Source organism: Diceros bicornis, chromosome 33 (genome assembly GCF_020826845.1).
Source record: "Diceros bicornis minor isolate mBicDic1 chromosome 33, mDicBic1.mat.cur, whole genome shotgun sequence".
Taxonomy (NCBI): domain Eukaryota; kingdom Metazoa; phylum Chordata; class Mammalia; order Perissodactyla; family Rhinocerotidae; genus Diceros; species Diceros bicornis.
Genome location: NC_080772.1, coordinates 29,632,765 through 29,651,397, shown reverse-complemented (window position 1 = coordinate 29,651,397; position 18,633 = coordinate 29,632,765). Strand labels below are relative to the sequence as shown.

General features: G+C 36.7%; 1 protein-coding gene across 3 annotated transcripts in view; it reads right to left on the bottom strand.

Annotated features, from left to right (window-relative positions):
• The window catches only part of ZC2HC1A (zinc finger C2HC-type containing 1A), a 49,891-nt gene extending 31,568 nt beyond the window's left edge, over positions 1-18,323 (bottom strand). For all 3 annotated transcript variants that reach the window (XM_058528920.1, XM_058528918.1, XM_058528919.1), the window contains exons 1-4: positions 18,270-18,323; positions 9,619-9,692; positions 7,099-7,215; positions 1,691-1,832 (exon numbers count right to left, since the gene is read on the bottom strand). In XM_058528920.1, coding sequence (XP_058384903.1) covers positions 1,691-1,832; positions 7,099-7,215; positions 9,619-9,692; positions 18,270-18,285 — 349 coding nt within the window. In that variant the 5' untranslated portion in view covers positions 18,286-18,323. The remainder of the gene's footprint in view (positions 1-1,690; positions 1,833-7,098; positions 7,216-9,618; positions 9,693-18,269) is intronic.
• Between the last annotated feature and the right edge of the window lie 310 nt (positions 18,324-18,633).

Genomic DNA, 18,633 nt, shown 5'->3' with positions numbered 1-18,633 from the left:
ATTAGAGGAAAACTGTCAAGGAATAATTTAATCTACTTTAAACAGTTTTATTTTCTTTTAGAGGTTCCAACAGATGGAAGAAGTGATAAAAATATACCTCATTAACATAATTAATTCAAATTTAAGAAACAGAAAATGTTTCCAAGATAAAATATTCTCCCAAAATGCAATTTATATTGTAAATGAAATTTCTTTTAAAATTAAATCTCAAAATTATCCCAGACCAAATTTTGTAGCACTGTACCAAAGTTCTCAATTCTACGAGACAATGAGAAGACATAAATACAAAAAATTTAGTGGTGTCAAAAATATGCCAATTTATTTCAACAGGTTTACTTTTTGAGAAGGAGTGTGCCCTTCAGAATTTACACTCATCTGAAGTTCAGAATTTGTCCTGCTAACTAGCGGAGTAGGCATAAAATCTCTAATAACAAAGAAGTTGTTCTGTCAGGACTAAGAGATTCAAAAATTTCTAAAGTGCAAATTATCCTGAAGAACTGGCACTCTCTCTCTCTAATATATGCAAACATGAGAAATATAGCTACGTTGAATAAAATGCAATATACAAATACCTCCAATGCAGAAAGAAAATTCAACTTCATAGGGAAAATTAACATAGAATTAGAAACCTAAACCTAGTTGAAACATCCCAGAAACACTCACAGCATTCAAGTTAATTACTGACACTCTAGAACAGGGGTTGGCAAACTAGGGCCTGTGGGCCAAATCTAGCATGCCTACTGCCTTTTTTTATAAACAAAGTTTTACTGGAACAGAGCTGCATCCATTCATTTACACATTGTCTGAGGACGATTTCTTGCAATAGTGGCAGAGTTGAATGGTTGCAACAGAGATCTCATGGCCTGCAAAGCCTAAAATATTTACCATCTAGCCCTTTATAGAAAGTTTGTCAACCTCTCCTCTACAAGAGAATGTTAAAAATGATCATATCTAGATTTTCAAAAGAGCCTTCTCTTTACTAAGAAATAAATCTCAGTCTAGAATACTAACACAATTTTAATGCAGCTAACTTGTTATATTAAAATAACTACTTCTTGAGGCTACTCTAATAACTAATGTCAAATTGTCAACTGTGCTATTTTAAATCTTTCAGTATCTCAATATCTCAAATAAGGTTGCCAGTACCTTGCCTTGTTTTTGGTAAATTTAAATAGGTAACTTTTAACCACCCAATGAAGAAAATATGATAATACTTAAATTTAGGACATAATTCAGGTATATTGGTCTATAGGGTAGTTTCCCCACATGAATTGTATATTTTAGAAGCAATATGATATTCTTTTTTCCTTCCCAGATGACAAGATACTAAAGAACTAGGCAACATAACTACCTGAATCTTACTGAGTAACTACATTTCAATCCAGTGAGCATGATGAAAATATTTCTTGGACTATTAACATTTAATAGTTACTACAATAATTTAAAAAATGGTATTATAATGCTTTATGTTAAAGTACTGAGATAAAAAGATAATGTATTTCTATGTTCAGCACTGATGTGTCTTTATAAGCCTCAATGCCTGGATTATCACCATTATTTTATAGCAAAGCTTTTAAAGATTATGCTTCATCAGGTTCCATTATTATAAATTAAGTTTCTTAAAATTTATGAAAATTCTATCACCATCTTCTCCCCACATGAGCACTTCTGTCAACAATGCTCCATGTACCAGGATCATAAGAAGGTGGAGGAGGAGGAGGAAGTTTGCCGCCCTCTTTAAGGGCCTGATCAAGGCCTTTAGCAGCTCTTATGGTGGCAATGAATTCTTCATGTTTTCTTCTCCAGTTAGATGGCTTCTTTGGTGGTTCAGGCTATAAATAAAAAAACAACAACAACAACTTCAAAACATTATTTTTAAATAAATTGAAATAAAACTTAAAGAAATGCCATATTATTTTAAATGTTTTCTTATCAAGAGTCCTTAAATGATCTCCTTCCCAAATTTATAATTTTAAAAAGAAACTTGGGTCTGGCCCCATGGCCTAGGGGTTAGGTTCAGCACACTCCGCTTTGGCAGCCCAGGTTCAGTTCCTGGGCATGGACCTACACCACTCGTCAGCAGCCATGCTGTGGCGGTGACCCACACACAAAATAGAGGAAGACTGGCACAGATGTTAGCTGAGGGCAAATCTTCCTCAAGCAAAAAGAGGAAGATTGGCAAAAGATGTTAGCTCAGGGCCAATCTTCTTCAGCAAAAGTAAATAAATAAATCAATAAAAAGAAACTTTATGCAACTATATTACAGGCAATTTTTAAAATGCAATTGTAATTGTGACAGACACTGCTAAAGTGACTTCTGTAGGTCTTACAGCCATTTAAGTTCCCACTAAGTGTGTACTTCCCTGTTTTCTCATAGTTTCTCCAATGAAATATGTTATCAAACTTTTGGGTTTAGAGAGGTGAAAAATAGTTCTCTATAGTTTTCACTGGAATTTCTCTTATAATGAATGAGATTGAGCATCTTTTTGTATCATTAAGAAACATCTGCATTGCCTTTTCTGCAAGCTGTTTATATGCCTGGTCAACTTACCTGTTGGGTTGTTGGTCTTTTTTTTTTTTTTTTTTTAACAATTTCTAGTAACTATTGGAGACTAGCTCTAAACCTCCCCACCAATATGTCTGTCTTTTGACCTTGTCTAAGGGTCTTCTAATATGCAGAATTACTTTAAAAATGTAGTATAATTTACAGATCTTTTCTTTATGGTCTCTGGATTTGCAGTCACACTTAGTAAGGCCAAACCTCACATTAAGGCAAAATGGAAATCTTCCATGCTTCCACCTAGAACTTTTATGGTTTCATTTTTAAAATTTTAAATCTGTCACTCATTTGGAATTTATCCTGATGTATGGTGTGACAAATGCATTCAACTTTATTTTTTGTTTTTTAATATAGTTATGTAGCTGTCTCACCATCCTGTATTGACTTTTCTCCTCACTGAACTGACATAAAACCTTTACCAAATTCCCTTTCATATTTGGGCTTATTTCTCTTTTTTTTTTTTTTAAACAGTTTTATTTATTTATTTATTTTTTTGCGAGGAAGATCAGCCCTGAACTAACATCCACGCTAATCCTCCTCTTTTTGCTGAGGAAGACCAGCTCTGAGCTAACATCTGTTGCCAATCCTTTTTTTTTTTTTTTTTTTTTTTACCCCCCAAAGCCCCAGTAGATAGTTGTATGTCATAGTTGCACATCCTTCTAGTTGCTGTATGTGGGACGCGGCCTCAGCTTGGCTGGAGAAGTGGTGCGTCGGTGCGCGCCCAGGATCCGAACCGGGGCCGCCAGTAGAAGAGCGCACACACTTAACCGCTAAGCCCCGGGGCCAGGCCTGGGCTTATTTCTGAACTTTACCTTCCATTCCATCGTGCTGATTATCCTTGTGTCAGTACTACTGTTTTAAATATTAAGACTTTATAATAATATTTTAATATCTGATAGGGTAACCTAACTTTATTCTGCTTTCTTAATATTTTCTGGTTATTCTTGTATGTATACTTTTCCAAATGAACTTTAGAATCAGCTCGCCTAATTTTTTTAAAAGACTATATTTTAACTGGAAAAATTAAACACTACATTCATAAACAACCTAAGGAACTTAAAATCTTTATTATGCTAAGTCTATCTATCCAAGAACATGAGATATACCTCCATTTGAAGAAGTGTTCGTCTTCCAGTAGTTTTTTTAAAGTATCCTTTGTGGAAGCCTTGTATCTTTATTATTATAAGGTTTATTCCTAAATATTTTATATTTTGTTTTGTTCTTATATAAAGGGTCTTTTCTCCATTTTTATGTTTCAAGAGGTTGGTTGTCGAAACATGAAACCTAGTAATTTCTGTTTATTAACACTATACCTCATTACTTTACTGACTTCTCTTATTGTTTGTAGTAATTTAGCAGTTAATCCTCCTGAGTTTTCCAGGTATATCATCTCCTAATAATGAGAGTTTTACCAGCTCTTTTCCAATCCCTATGCATCTAATTTCTTATTATTATCTAACTCTATTGGCTAACATTTACTATACTAGTTGGAGCTTAATCTTGTTCCTGACGTTAACAGAACTACCTCTAAATCTATTTCCACTAAACATGATTCTGGCTCGTGTGCTACAAGAGATTTATTTTGCCATATTATTGAAATATCCAACTATTCCTATTATGACTTTATTTTTAAATTAAGAATATATGGTGAATCAAAGTCAAATGATGATTCTTTAAAAACATTAATAAGGCAAGACTAATTATGAAAAAAAAAAGAAAATATAAATTACCAAGGAATAGAAAATAGTGCACAATACAGTTCTTACAAAGATGAGAAAGAAATTATAAAGAACCTTTATGCTAAGAAATTTGACACCTAAGATAAAATGGACAATATTCTTGACAAACACGACAAAACAGATACCAGAAAAAATAGAAAATCATAAGTCATATTTATTTTAAAAAATGAACTATTTAAAAACATACAAAGAAAACGCCTCGCCGAGATGCCTTTACTATTGAATTCTTGCAGACATTTAAGGAAGAAATGGCATCAATCTTTTACAAAATCTTTCAAAAAATAGAAAACAAGAGAATAACTTTCCAACTAGTTTTATGAGAGCAACAAAACTTTGATAGAAAGAAAAATTACAGACCCATCTTTCTCATGAATACAGATGTAAAAATCTTAAATAAATACAAGCAAATTAGATGTTTGAGATCACTGATTCTTTAAAGTTTCTTATTTTATAGGGAAACGTCTGATCACAACCTTCATCTGCTCCATAATGATCGTTACTCACCTACTGATAAGTTTTGCTGCTCTGTCCTACCTTCTTTTTCATGGTATCCTTGTATCAATGATGAGCAAAAGGTTTTTGACTACTCATCATTGAATGAGTTCGGTTTTCCTGGTACAACTATTTACAAGAGGTTTTAGGGAGAAGGAGAGGCCCAGGGTAGCCTTCCAGGCTACACAAACCAACAGCTCTCTTATCTGCTGCACAGGATACAGATGCAAATAAGGCCTCTCTGTGTGATTACACAGACTTACCTCTTCTGCTTCTCTACAATAATATGGTTGAAGAGGGTTACTGCTGCCAGCCATGCTTCCCTCAGTTCCCACACTAACCACTTCACAGAAAGGACACAGCCCTTTAGAGTGGGCGCCTCACCTTCAGAAAGGGTATTTTCTTTTCACTAGTGCTTTCTGAGAACCTCTGCCACTGGGCCTCCTCAACTCGCTGTGCCTCTTCTCCCCACGTCCTCCCTCCTGGATTTTGTCCAATTTCAGCCAGACTCATCCCAGTTCCCGGTATCGAAGCTCCTGCAGCTCATCCCAGTTCCTGCCTTAGCTGTAGTAAACAAGGGATATAGACTTTCTGATAAGACTCCTCACCTTTGAGGATTCATCTTTAAGATGAAGAGAGTTCTCACCTTTAAGGTGGCAGATTCCCAGATTCTGGGCCATGGGCTCCCCAGCACCTTCCTGCACTTCCCCTGTGAATGGCTTCTCCTGGATCTCAGTTGCTTTGGACAGCCTGTAGTCTGTGGATTATGCCTGCCTTTAGTTTCTCCAAAATTAGAGTTTGTATTTTCTTTGCTCCACTCTGCTTATGATTTTGTAGGATTTCCTTGATACAGGTAAAGATATTGAGACCTACACTATGATGTTCAAATCTTCTAACACACTGTTTCTCAAACTTTAATGTGGATATGACTCACCGAAGGATTTTGTTAAAACACAGATTCTAATTCAGCATGTCTGGATGGAACCTGAGATTCTGCATTTCTAACAAGTTTACAAATAGTGCTATTATTGTTCTATGGACCACACTTTAAGTAGCAAGAAAATAAACTACTAATGTAAAGCAATGGTTTTTACTTTGCTTTTTGCTGAAGATTAATTCCTTAAGTATACAAACCCTCTCCCTTAAAAAAGAAATAGGATAACTAACATTTATTGAGAAACTGCCACGGATAAGCTTATGTAATAATCCCGATAATAACCTCACAAGATGAATACCACCACTAGGTCACCATTTTACACATCAAGAGAAGTACAGATTAAGTAAGTCATCAACACAACACGGTAAGTAGCAGAGCCAGGGTTACCCAGGCAGTCTGACTCCTGAGCCAGCTTTCACACCACTATGTTATAGGGCCTCCAAAGACCTCGTTTACCTACCCAAGCTAACTAAAGCTATTAGAATCATATATCTGGCAGCTTACTAAGAAAACTTTAAATAACAGTTGATGTATCTTATTCAGACTTCACCATCCTTCCTTTAAATAGTCACAGACTAAAAAACAAAGATGAATATCTGACTTTTCTACTATCAAATCATTTTATTTCCCTCCACGGGAAAATGTTTTCTTGTACCACTGGGAGAAGTTATTACCACTGAAAGCTGTTTTTTTTTCAAAAGTTTATTCAACCAGGTACTCAAATTTTGACTATTTCACTGAAATGACTCTTTAAAACTATGTCAGACAAAGTATTTAAGTGATTTATCCTTAGCAATAGAACAGATCAGGGATAGTACTAAGGAGAGATTATCATAGATTCATTGCTTTGGTTCCAAGAAATAAAATAAGCTGACAATGGCTGTACGTGGACAATTGAGCAACTGATAAAACTTTTCCCCAGAAAGCATAAGACCACAAATATTGGCAATCAATCAATCAAAATAATCAGTATCTATTATGCTAAGATGTCTGTAAATAATAGCTTTACTTTTGTATATAGGGATTATACTACTGGTGAGAGAGACTTAAACTTATACTTAAGTTTTATCTGAAGTAATTAACAATGACTTTAGAAGAACGTGTGCAGACCTTTTAATTACTTCCAGGCTATAGCTAAGCAATTGGCTCTCCATTGCTACAAACACCTCACTGTAACAGTTGGAGTTTGGGGCAGTAGTTTGGTCTCTCCTTTGCAGAAGTTTAAAATAAACAAGTTTCTGACCATTTCTAAGCGGAGAACTTGACACAGAAGTCTGTTCCTTTTTTACTCACAGTTAACAGACGATTGTAATTGTTTTCAGTACATACATGGCAGCAAGGTTCATACTATCAAAGCATTACAGAATTACCCTAGGTTTAAGAGGTCTGACTGTTGGGATATCAGTTCCTTCTGCTCTTTGTCTGCTTGAATCAAAAGTCTTCCGTTTTTTAGTGGCAGTTTTCTGGCAAATGGGTCCATGTTTTTTCTGTTAAGATGAAGAAAATAATGTATCATTCTCTTTTCTACAGAAGAGAAGATATAAAACTTTATCTAAATTGTCATTTGAGACCAGTTTAAAAACATGAACGTGAAACAAATAATAATAATACATAAATAAGACATACCTCGTTTTAACTAAAATTGTTAAAAAGTATATATAATACGTGCTATAAGTTATCTTTCTCACAACGAGTAAATACAGATAAAATACTTTCCAAAATTTTATTAAGAGATATTTAATAGTCTTCTAGTTTTCACACTGCTAAGAATAAGGAAAATAATGTAACCAAGTCAAAGCTATTTGAGTGAAAAAAAAAGTTATCTTCATCACTAAAAACCTGAAAATAGATACTAGAAAAAGAATGTAAATGGAGAAGAATGCTTTAGTGTTAGGGGTACAAAAGTTAACACATTAGTAGTAGTTTGGGTTACCAAAGTGAACATAATAGTAGTATGTTAACATTAAATTAACATAAAATAATGAGACAAAGTGGTCAAATTTCTGTCCTTCCTCCACAATGACCCTTCTCCTCCTTTTTGGAACTCAAGCTTTCTACCTTTATTTTTTATTTATTTATTTATTTTTTTGGTGAGGAAGATCAGCCCTGAGCTAACATCTGTCACCAATCCTCCTCTTTTTGCTGAGGAAGACTGGCCCTGGGCTAACATCCGTGCCCATCTTCCTTTACTTTATATGGGATGCCGCCACAGCAGGGCTTGACAAGCAGTGCATTGGTTCACGCCCGGGATCTGAACCTGCGAACCCCGGGCCGCAGCAGCAGAGGCTGAGCACTTAACCGCTACGCCACCGGGCTGGCCCCTTTCTACCTTTCTTTACCAAGGATTTTTCTTGACCTATCTGGTGTTCCACTCCCACAGGTTTTTTTTAATAAGGTTGCCGACTCATTCGTTCAATTGTTCATTTATTCATTTTAAGGACACTGCAATAGAAGCTCTCTTAACTGACCTCCAATTAACTTAGTGGATAAATAATCATTCTCCCTCCCCTAAGTAAAACCTGTTGCCTGATGATATCAGTGCACTAAATACACTTTTTTTCTTTTGTATTTTGATAAACACTGAACAGGCTGAAAATGTTCAACTTTGGGAAAAGAGGAAATCAGAACTGGTTGGTTTGGTGTCGTTGAGCCTCTCATATTTTCAATACACAGTAATTAATTGTTTTACATGTTCGTTTTCAGTTTTCATTTCGACAAACAAGCACTGTAATTGCAGCTATTAGAATAAAATCTCTTAAGTACCAGAAAAATAATAAAAGTGTGGCTAGCAGGCGACTTTCTAGTAGACCAACGTACATCTGTTCCCATAAATTGAGTTGTATATGTCAGAAGTATTTGGTTCTTGTTCCCAAACCTAATGATACAAGCAGTAGTTGTTATAGTGATTATATCATTTAATTAAATATTAAATAAATAAATTCGGGCAAAAGAAGACTTTTTTCCCCTGCAAAAACTCAGCTGAATGCTTGGAAATGGTTTGAAAAATAGTGACTCGATTAAAAAAAAAAAATCACTGAATTAAGTGCAGGCAAGACATTTTTAAAAGATTAAGAAAGCAGCTGTCATTATTTAAAAGGAGTCTGTAGTCATGTGGACATTCACGGTTAATTTTTCACTTTGCTTTAAAGAAACAAACTGGAAATAGTAAGAGGTGCAAAATGGATTGTGGCAAAACTCTAATCAGCAGATCCATATTCAAAGAAAAGTCTTTATGCTACATCAAAATATTAATAAATGTATACTTACATTTGAAGTAAAAGATTTAAGATACATAGGTTTTTTTTTTCTTATTCTCCATTTAGCTATTTTTTATTAAAATCAGTTAAAAGTGCTTCTATTTGTATATACTAAGTATCTAAAAGTAACTAGAGAATGCATAATATATTTTAGGTGCACTTTTAATTGAAAAAAATTTTTCCTTGGAATATTTCAAATATACATAATTGAGAGAATAGTGTCATGAACTCCTCTTTACTCATCACCCTGTTTTAATAATTACCAACATTTTAGCAATCTTGTTTCATCCATCTCAGCTTTCTTTCCTGAAGTACTTTAAAGCAAATCCCAGATATCATTCCGTATCTTTAAATACATTATCATGCATTTCTAAGTTTTTTGTTTTGTTTTTGTTAATACTCCCAGAAAGAGAAGAATACTTTTAACACTTTAATAGAGGAGTTTTGAAGACCAATCAAACTCGGAAGGAAAAAGACTGCTCTGCAAGAATGACAGATGGAACTGACGCTCTTGAACAAAGAACACTAGCTAGTATCTCTTTAAATTATTCCACAGAGGTTCTTTCCATGTGAGTTGTCCTGAGTATTGAACAATTACTCATCTATCAAACCCCAAAGGAAAGAGGTACTCACTAATGCCACTGGAAAGAATGTTCTTCCACAAATCTTGCAAGGTAACAATTCTCCAACCTGGACACTTCCATTTTCTAAAATGGAAAAGAATTTAATCAATTCTATAGTGCAATTTGTGAAAATTCCTAATTTTAATATCTTCCCTTAGTTTATATGTAAGTTGTCAGTTTTTGTTAAATGTGTCTTGTTTCACTTTCAAACAAGCAACATTATTGATTGAAATGGGCACAAGACTTAAGAGTTATCAGTGGTCAAAAAGGCCACGCCAAATACAGAAGTCATGATTTAAGGAAAACCAAACTGATATGGTTGGAAATATCTGGTTTTATTTTATTTTAATCAAATCAATTTGTCATATTCTCTTAATTTATAGGCTATCTCTTTTGTAAATTACTAAATTTTCAAAACCAAATTTATCTTAAGGTTAATTTTATTTATTATTAATCTTCAAAGCATTGAGAAATAACATTGGTGATCAGCAAGGTGACTTCCTAAGATGATCTAGGGAGTCTAGGATAAAAACAGTCTTGTCAGAACAAGAAGTCAATATCAGACAACAAGAAGTACAATACCTTAAGGAAAAGATCACCTAGTTGTTATGCAAACTGCCTGTATGTATTATGCGAACTGTTCACTATTTTATACATATAATATTATATTAAGATTCACTGGACCAGCAAATTGAGATATACTGACCTTATGGGCACAAATCATTAAATAAAGAAGAAATAGCTGCAACTTTTACTCAATCAAAAATTATTACATCTATCATGTACTTGCATGCAACAAATTTTGTTACTAAAATGATAAAAAGAAAAAACCTACATTCTTTGAGATTCTACATAACTGAGTCAATTTGTCATTTTATTATCTAGCCAAATATCAAACAATTTCCATACCTTCAATTTTCTAAATACGATACTTGAAATTATATCTTTACCGTATTTTCTGCTGAATATTTTACTGATTGTTAAAATTCCTGTATCATATGAAAGACAAATAGAAAAATATTCTCTTTTAGAAGTAACATAAATAAACTCATGAGAAAAGTACATTTATGACTTCATATAATTTGTTCCAAGGCATTTAGTGAGTTTACAGAAAACTAATCAGGAGAATCACAATAGCCATAGGTGGGAATATAGACAAACAGTCACAGAAGAACTGTTTTGTTCTCTCACTCTCCTAACACTCCACGGCCATATTTTAGTGGTAGATAGGGACTATTTGTCATCTCAGATGGAGGCAATATCTCTATGGTGGCAATTAAGCACTGGACACTACAAAAGCAAAGCTAATTGCCTGATTTGTCCTTCTCCAATATCAGAGCCTAGGTTATTTCGGGAGAGCAACTTCATTTATCTGGATCACTTCATTCCACTATCTAGAAAGTTGAGGCAGTTGCTGGATCAAATCCGTTATGCACATTAAGATAAGAATGTCTTCATAAGGATGGTCAGAGTGATACCACACGCTGCATAATCTATTAAGCTTGCTTATTTATAGCTTTCATGTATTCCTTGAAATTCTAAGCAATGACTTAAAAATTCATCAATACAAAATATGAACATGTATCACATATCTTACTTGCTTAAAAGTATATTTCAGTATCTCCTTGTTAAATGGACAACAAAGCAAAATCTTACAAAAATTAACTATTGAGAAAAACCAATTCAACAGACGGAAATAACCTGAGTGCCTACTCCAGCACCTACTACTTGCCAAGCATGTACCACATCACAGTGACACAAGGGTGGAAGAACATGATCACGCTCTCATAAAGCCACGAGTCCATGTGATTTACTTCTTCACTATATCTAAGAACCAAATCATCTCCCACTTTTTTTATTAAAAAACTTAAAACTTAACAGCAACTAGAATATTACTATATAATAAAACTCAACTCCTGGGATTAATTCCTACAAGATATCAAACGTGTTTAGATTGTCCTTAAAGGAAAAGTAAATCATTATCACTAAAAGGCATAAAAAGGAGGAAATAGCATTGAAAAGAAAGCATCTAAAAACAATTATCTTGAGAAACAAAAAAAATTTTAAATGCATTACTTTATTCAAAGTAAATAAAGATATATATAAATTTGTAATTTCCTCTTATATTAGCTGTTCATAGAGCACAGCCCTTTAATTCACAAAATATGCCATGTGCATGTGTGTCGGTGTTACCACACTCTGCAAAGAACTTCTACCAACAGGTCGTGATAAGCAGCTTAGGCTTTAGAGTCACAAGCACATTTTGTTCTAATGGTATTCATTAAAAGACATGACAGTGTAGTAAAAAAGGCACTGGAATTTGTCTCTTATTATCTGAGTTCAAGTTCCAGCTCTGTCACTTAGAACTGAATCCCTGGGCAAGATATTTAATCTCTCTGAGGTTCAGATTCTTCTTGTATAAAACAAATAAGTTAAATGACCTAATTTGTGGCCCCCTTCTATCTCTAATATACCATAATGAATACACCATACTTATTTAATAAAATCTTCCTTAAGATCACATTAGCAAGAAAAGTACACGGACAATAAGACACCTCCCTTACTGGTGTTAAATTTTTAAAAAATTGGTTATATATAAGAATTATTAAACCAAGTGACCAATTGCAGATAGTGGAATGACTGCTTCAGGTACTGTGTAGTATGTAGAGGAAATCACTTTCACTTGTCTATATACAGAACTGAGAATCTGCAAGGACCTATAGCAAAGAACATGACGTCTCTCTCCTGGTTGGAAAAGTCTTCACTACACGACCTAGAAGGAAATGTATGAGTATATGTATCATATAGGTAGCTTCAATTCAACATCTGTTAAATGAGGATAATACCTGCTCAACCTGCCTTAAAATTGAAGAGCATCAGCTGAGATGTTATATATAAAAATGCTTCAAAACCAGTGACATAAAAAATACTGCTCTCCAGGGCATGCAGGCAAACTCCACTAATCTCTCTTGAGTGGCAAAAGCTAGCAAAGGGCGCAGCTTATAAAAATACAGTAAAGAGATGATATTCAGAGGGGTGATTATTGCAGCAGAGAGCATTGTTGAAAGAAGCACTCAAACTGACGGACAGAGCCAACTAAATAAAGTACTTTAATATTCTAAAACTCTCAAGAGCCAATCTCTCCTTATAAAATTTATCCAGCATACACTGTTGATTCTGTTACCGGTTGCTGTACGTATTCAGCAACTTCAAAACCTGCACGATAATAATGCTTGAAATGGTATCTTTATACAATACCATTATATAGGTGATGTGAAATAATATGCCGTTATCTAAAATAGTTATGAATTCTAAAATGTACACATTTAAAAAATGAGAAAGAACATTTTCAAAACAAAAGAAATCTTGGAAATTAAGAACAGTTCTGGCCTCTGTGTAGCATGTCTATTTCCTCACCACAGGTCACCACTGCTCATCTGAATCCAACCTTTAAAACTCAACAAACCTCTCTTTTGAAGCACATGACATTTGCACCACTTTCTTCTTACAATCCTTTTTTAAAATCTAATTACTTCCAGATCAATAATCTCCAATATCTCACAAGATTTTCCTTTTTCAGCTCATCTTAGACTACAATATTTCAAATTCACATTTAACCTGCTCAACACATAACCTTCACCCTCCACCCCACTTTAGTCAGCTGCACTCCAGTTCAGCAAAAACAACCACTGTTACAAAACACTAACCAGCAAAAACAACTTAGAAAGGGGCCACCTCCGGACTCTCAAAATACTCAAGCTCCCTCTCCAACCAGAGACTTCCACCTTCTACCTCTCTCTAAATCACACTCCTGATCTCAGAGTGACTCGCATTTTCTTGATAAACCGTTCTGGCCACACTTCCCTTCCTTCCCAGTCTGACCCTGACTAGTCATTTCCACCACTTTTCACCAATCACCCTCAAATCCCTTGCCCTCATGGTCAAATGTTTAGAAAAATGTTAGATTAAACAAATGATTTTTCTTAGAGTAGAACTTCCTTAGTCTTAAAAAAGGGATTTAGTATGCCCTTATTTCCCCAACAGAAATCCTTTCTGCCCCTAAGAGATATTTGAGAGCCACGTCCTGAGTAGCACATTTTTTTGAAACACTGGCTTACATTTACTGATTACCTGCTCTCCCCCTCTCATTCTCTCCTTATCAGAATTGCAGGCAAACTGTTATATTATCAGGCCTAACCACCACATTAAAATAGATCTATTCGTTGATAGAAGTACTTATTGAGTAGCAAGGCTGAGACAGGAACTGTTCTAGGAGACCCTGATCTTATGGAGCTTCTGTTCTTCTAATAGGGAAAAAAATAAATAAAAACAATTAAATATATAAAATGTCAGGTAGTGATAAGCATAATGTAGAAAAATAGAGCAGAGTAAGGGGAGAGAAGATAGTCATAAGGCTCTATGTGTGTCTGAGAAGTGGGTAGGATCAGGGAAACCTTTAATAAGGAGATACAGTAGAGACCTTAAGAAACAGAGGCAACTGATCGTCGTTAATCTGCTAATTGTCAAATTCAGAGCCCTCTTTTGAATCCTCATCCTACTGGACCTTTCTACAGCATGAAGCACTGCTGATCAGTTCCTTCCACCTTTAAAAGTCTTTCTTTCTTGGCCTCAGTGATATTTTTCTCTCCTAAGCCCAAGTTTTACAGATCTCATAAACTAAGCAGGGTCTGACCTGGTTAGTAGTCAGACCTCCAGAAATACCAGATGCTGTAGGCTTTTTCTGGCACATATTCACTGTTCAATAAATACAGGCTTCTCCCGAACTTTCCTTTCTTGACAATTTTTAAACCTCTTTAAAGACTCCCTTCCACTCCAATCTTCTTTCCTGCTCAACCCTAAAACATCAGTTCCTCCCAAGTTTCATTCCTCATTTTGTTAAATACAGCTTTCCTGGGTGAATGCATCCATTTGCTATCACTTATCTACTGATGACTACCAAACTAAAAACCCCAGACAGAGATTTCCAAGTAGCTATGAGACTTTTCCACCAGATATCTCCCAAGTGCTGTACAAACACATTTCTAGAGCCAAACTGATTATCTCATCTCCCAAACTTGGTCTTCCTCTTGGTTAAAGACACTTAATACTCCCTCTTAGTCCGAGCTATAAAGCTGTTTTATCTTTGATTCCTTTTCTCTCTCACATTCGGTGGTCACGTCTCATCTTTCCATCTCAGAAATGTCTTCTAAATCTGTCCTGCCTTTTTAGTTCCTGCTGCTTTTGCCCTAGTTCAAATCTTCATCACATACATGTATGCCCCACCTCCCCATTCTCTCGTCTATCCTGCGGCCATAGTTATCCAGTGAGATTGCCCACAATCCCTCTCAAGCACGCAATGTCTTACCCATACTGAACCATGCTTAAGCTCCTAACACAGTTCCTGTGATTTTATCCATCCAATAAACAAGTACAGAAGGGGCCTTCTATGTAGTAGGTGCTTTGCAAAATGCTTTATATATGCTACCTCATTTAACACTCAGTATAGTTCAGGTAGATTGGCATTGACGGCTCCACCTTTTATAGCTGAGGAAACTGAAGTTCAGGTGAAGTAAACTGCCCAAATCATAGAGCTAAAAAGCAACCAAGCATGGATCCAAACACAGGCCTTTCCAACACACTGCCTATTAAAATATCTAGCATCTGACTCAGTACCAAAAAACAATGAATGCTAGATAAATTAATCAAGATGAAGAATTATTCAGGAAACTAGCATGAGTTTAGACTAGGGAAAAACAAAACAAAAAAGAAACCCTAATGGGACAGGATGGCTGTCTTCAACTAGATCAAGGGCTACACTGAAGAAGAACAGACTTCTAATCAAGTTTTAGAGGGCAGTACACTAAGATCTACTAATTTCAGCAGTGCAAAAGAGGAATGGGCAGCCTAATCTTACAAAAGGAATGACAATACTGTACATGGATAAAATCTGCTTAGAGTTTATCATCTTCCCGTTTTACAGATGAAAAGCTTATGAGAGATTAGAACTCTCCCAAGTCTAGAACTATTTCTATTGCCTTTAGATATATCTATAGGGCACGAGCTTTAGGTGAAAAGAAATTAAAGGCTTTGCTCTAATTACCTACACAATGCAGAAGTGCTCAGATATAGATTATACAAAATCATTAGCAATAATTCATATTTGGTTTTGAAAAACAAGATTCAGCCTAATAGCTCATCTCTTGACAATCCAGGAAGCATAAAAGTCCCAGAAGACCAAAAATAATGTACACAATTGGTATACGATCTACATGCAGATAATTTATAAGTTACAAGAAAGAGTATGATAATCTTCAATAGAATTTTTCAGGGGTCCATATATTTTCTGGTTTTACAATCAAGATTACTCTAGTAACTGGTTTTAGCTAGAAAAGTGGGTCTAATGCCAAACAGTACAATATTTACTCAATTACTAAGACATGTTAAGCAAACTCTTGATGATGTTTTTACTGGGTACTGCAATATAATGTTTATTAGACACCTTCAAAGCGCTAGACTTTAGCTTTCAATAGTGCAAAAACTTTATTTTATCTATCATTGTTTCAATGTATCAATGTTTATTAAATGAAGGCATAGATGAATGAATTAATGGTAACCTTAAGACTCAAAGTTTTGATCTTTGCAAAGTGTGACCTAATAGGGACTGAACTGGAAGAAGGAAAGAAAGAAAGGCACTGTCCTAACTTCAACAAAAAAACTCTCAGAGCTTTTATTAGTCTAAATCACTTGAAATTACCAATATCCAATTGTTTTGCCATATAAAAAGGACAATTTCATATATTTTAACCTAACCCACTAAAATTAACACATCATAATGATAGCAACTCATTTTGTTAAAAAAAAAATATCAAATGAAGAGTAAAGACGAAGTACTGTTTAACATGATACATCACAAGCTGGGCCCATAAAACACACCCGTCATAACATACCATATTACATCAGGATTCACAGACTTCTCCACCCCTGTAATTGAGTATTATAATAGGTTTTTATTACATTTTAAAAGCATTCTTAGTCAGATTTCAATAGTGATGTTTTAGCACTGCTAAAATATAAGGTTCACTAAAATGTAGGCTCAATGAGAGCAGGGCTTTGACTTTTTATTTTTTTGCTGTATCCCCAGGGCTTGAATGGTGCCCATCACAAAGTCATTTATCTAACAACAACTATTGAGTACCTACTTTGTGTCAGACACTATTTTAAGTGCTCAGCGTACATAAGTGAAAAACCTGACAAAGATCTTTGACTTAATTACAAACGCTGAATAAAATAATGAAAATCTGCAGAAACACTGTTCTAAAGCACATTAAGGGTATTACGATAACCTTAGGAGAATTCCAGAACCCATGATCCTACCCACTGTGCTATAAAACCACCAGTTTTAAAATTTGTTAAAAAAAAAAAAGTAAGCTGCCTCCAGAAGTCTTCTAAACAAAAGTATCTTGAAAGTAAGGAGCGCTATGATTACAAGTCCTACTTCATTGAAACTTGAATGATCTGCCTAAAATAAATTGAATAAGCACGGAACAAGACCTTCATTTGTCATAATATACTGCAGCTGCCCACAAACGGCGAATTATCAGAATTGTCGATTAGCTATCATCCTCAAGGTGTTTACTCTAAGAGCTTCACCTCAGAGCAAAAGCATTATATTTGCATTTTGGTGAGCTTAGGTCAGTGCAAAAAGTTACCACTTATTACTTTCCACTTCATAACACAACCTGAAATAATTCACTCTCCAGCATGCAACGATGCCTAGAGGCTCAGTGCCTCTGCTTATTAATTCCACCTGAATCTACGTAAATTAGGAGAAAAAAGCTAAATCACGACCACAGGATCTTTGAATTCTGCAGGCTTATTCTTCATCAGAAGGATTAACCACAATTTGAAAAAGAACCTTGAAACTGCTGTCGCCAGTGCTAGGTGGGTTTTTTTTCCTTTGTTGTTTTGAGGCGAATGCAGTATTACACTGGATAAAATGGGTAACGAGAATGGAGAAAGAGTGAAAGAACTGGGAACAAAGCAACATCGGGAGTCATGGTTACAGCATAAGGATAAACCCAAAGATAAGGAACCAATGCTGGCCGTTCCTTGCAGAGTCGTCGTGAATGAACCCTGAGGTCCTGCCGTTAATCTATTGTCCCGGCTCTAAAGCTCGCCAGCGACACTTCCTCGGGAGACGCTCTTGGCATCCCCTCCATAGAAGATGCTGTAGAAAGGGAAAAACGGTTACCCAGGGAGACCGGCCACGGGAAGTGTCAAAAGCCGAGGGTGGGGACACACCCCGGGGCCCGAGAAAAGACGGGAGGTGGGGAGGCGGTGGACATGAACGGACCGTCCACCTTGCAAGGAAAATAAAATCCGGCCAGAGGCTGTGATTACCAAAAGGACGCTCGGGAGTCAAGCAAGACCCGAAAATGGGAGGAAGGGCCCCGCAGGCGTGTTCAGAAGCCAGGCCAGGCTCCGGGTGGCGCACCCCAGCCGAGGACCGTCCGAGGAGGGCAGCCTGAGGGGGCCGTCGGGCTCCAGCCCGCGCCTCCGGAGACGCCGCGGGGCCCGCCGCTTCGTCCCGGCGCTGGCCTCCCCGGCCCCGGCGTCCCCGGCGCCTCAGCGGCCCCCGCCCCGCATCCCCTCCCCTCTCACCTTCCAGCCCCTCCATCGCGCCGCCACGCACAGCTCGCCGCGGCTCCTCCGACAGCGCCCGCCGCCGCCCAGCTCCCGCTGTAGCAACCCGGCCGCGCCTCCCACCCGCTAACATCCCGGCCTCCCATTGGCCGGGCGCTGGCGGGGCGGGGCTCCGGGGGCGGGGCCTCGGGGGGCGGCGCGCCTCCCGCCGCCGCCGCCGCCGCTGCGCCGCTGCCTCCCGACGCCGAGCGTTCCCGTCGCCCTGCAGCGCGTGCGGCCGCCAGACCGCGCCTTTGTCCGCCCGCAGCCTCGTCTCCCTCACACCTTCTCCTTCCGTGGGGAGTATCTCAGCACCTCGTGGGCCGCCGTCGCCAGTCCCCCA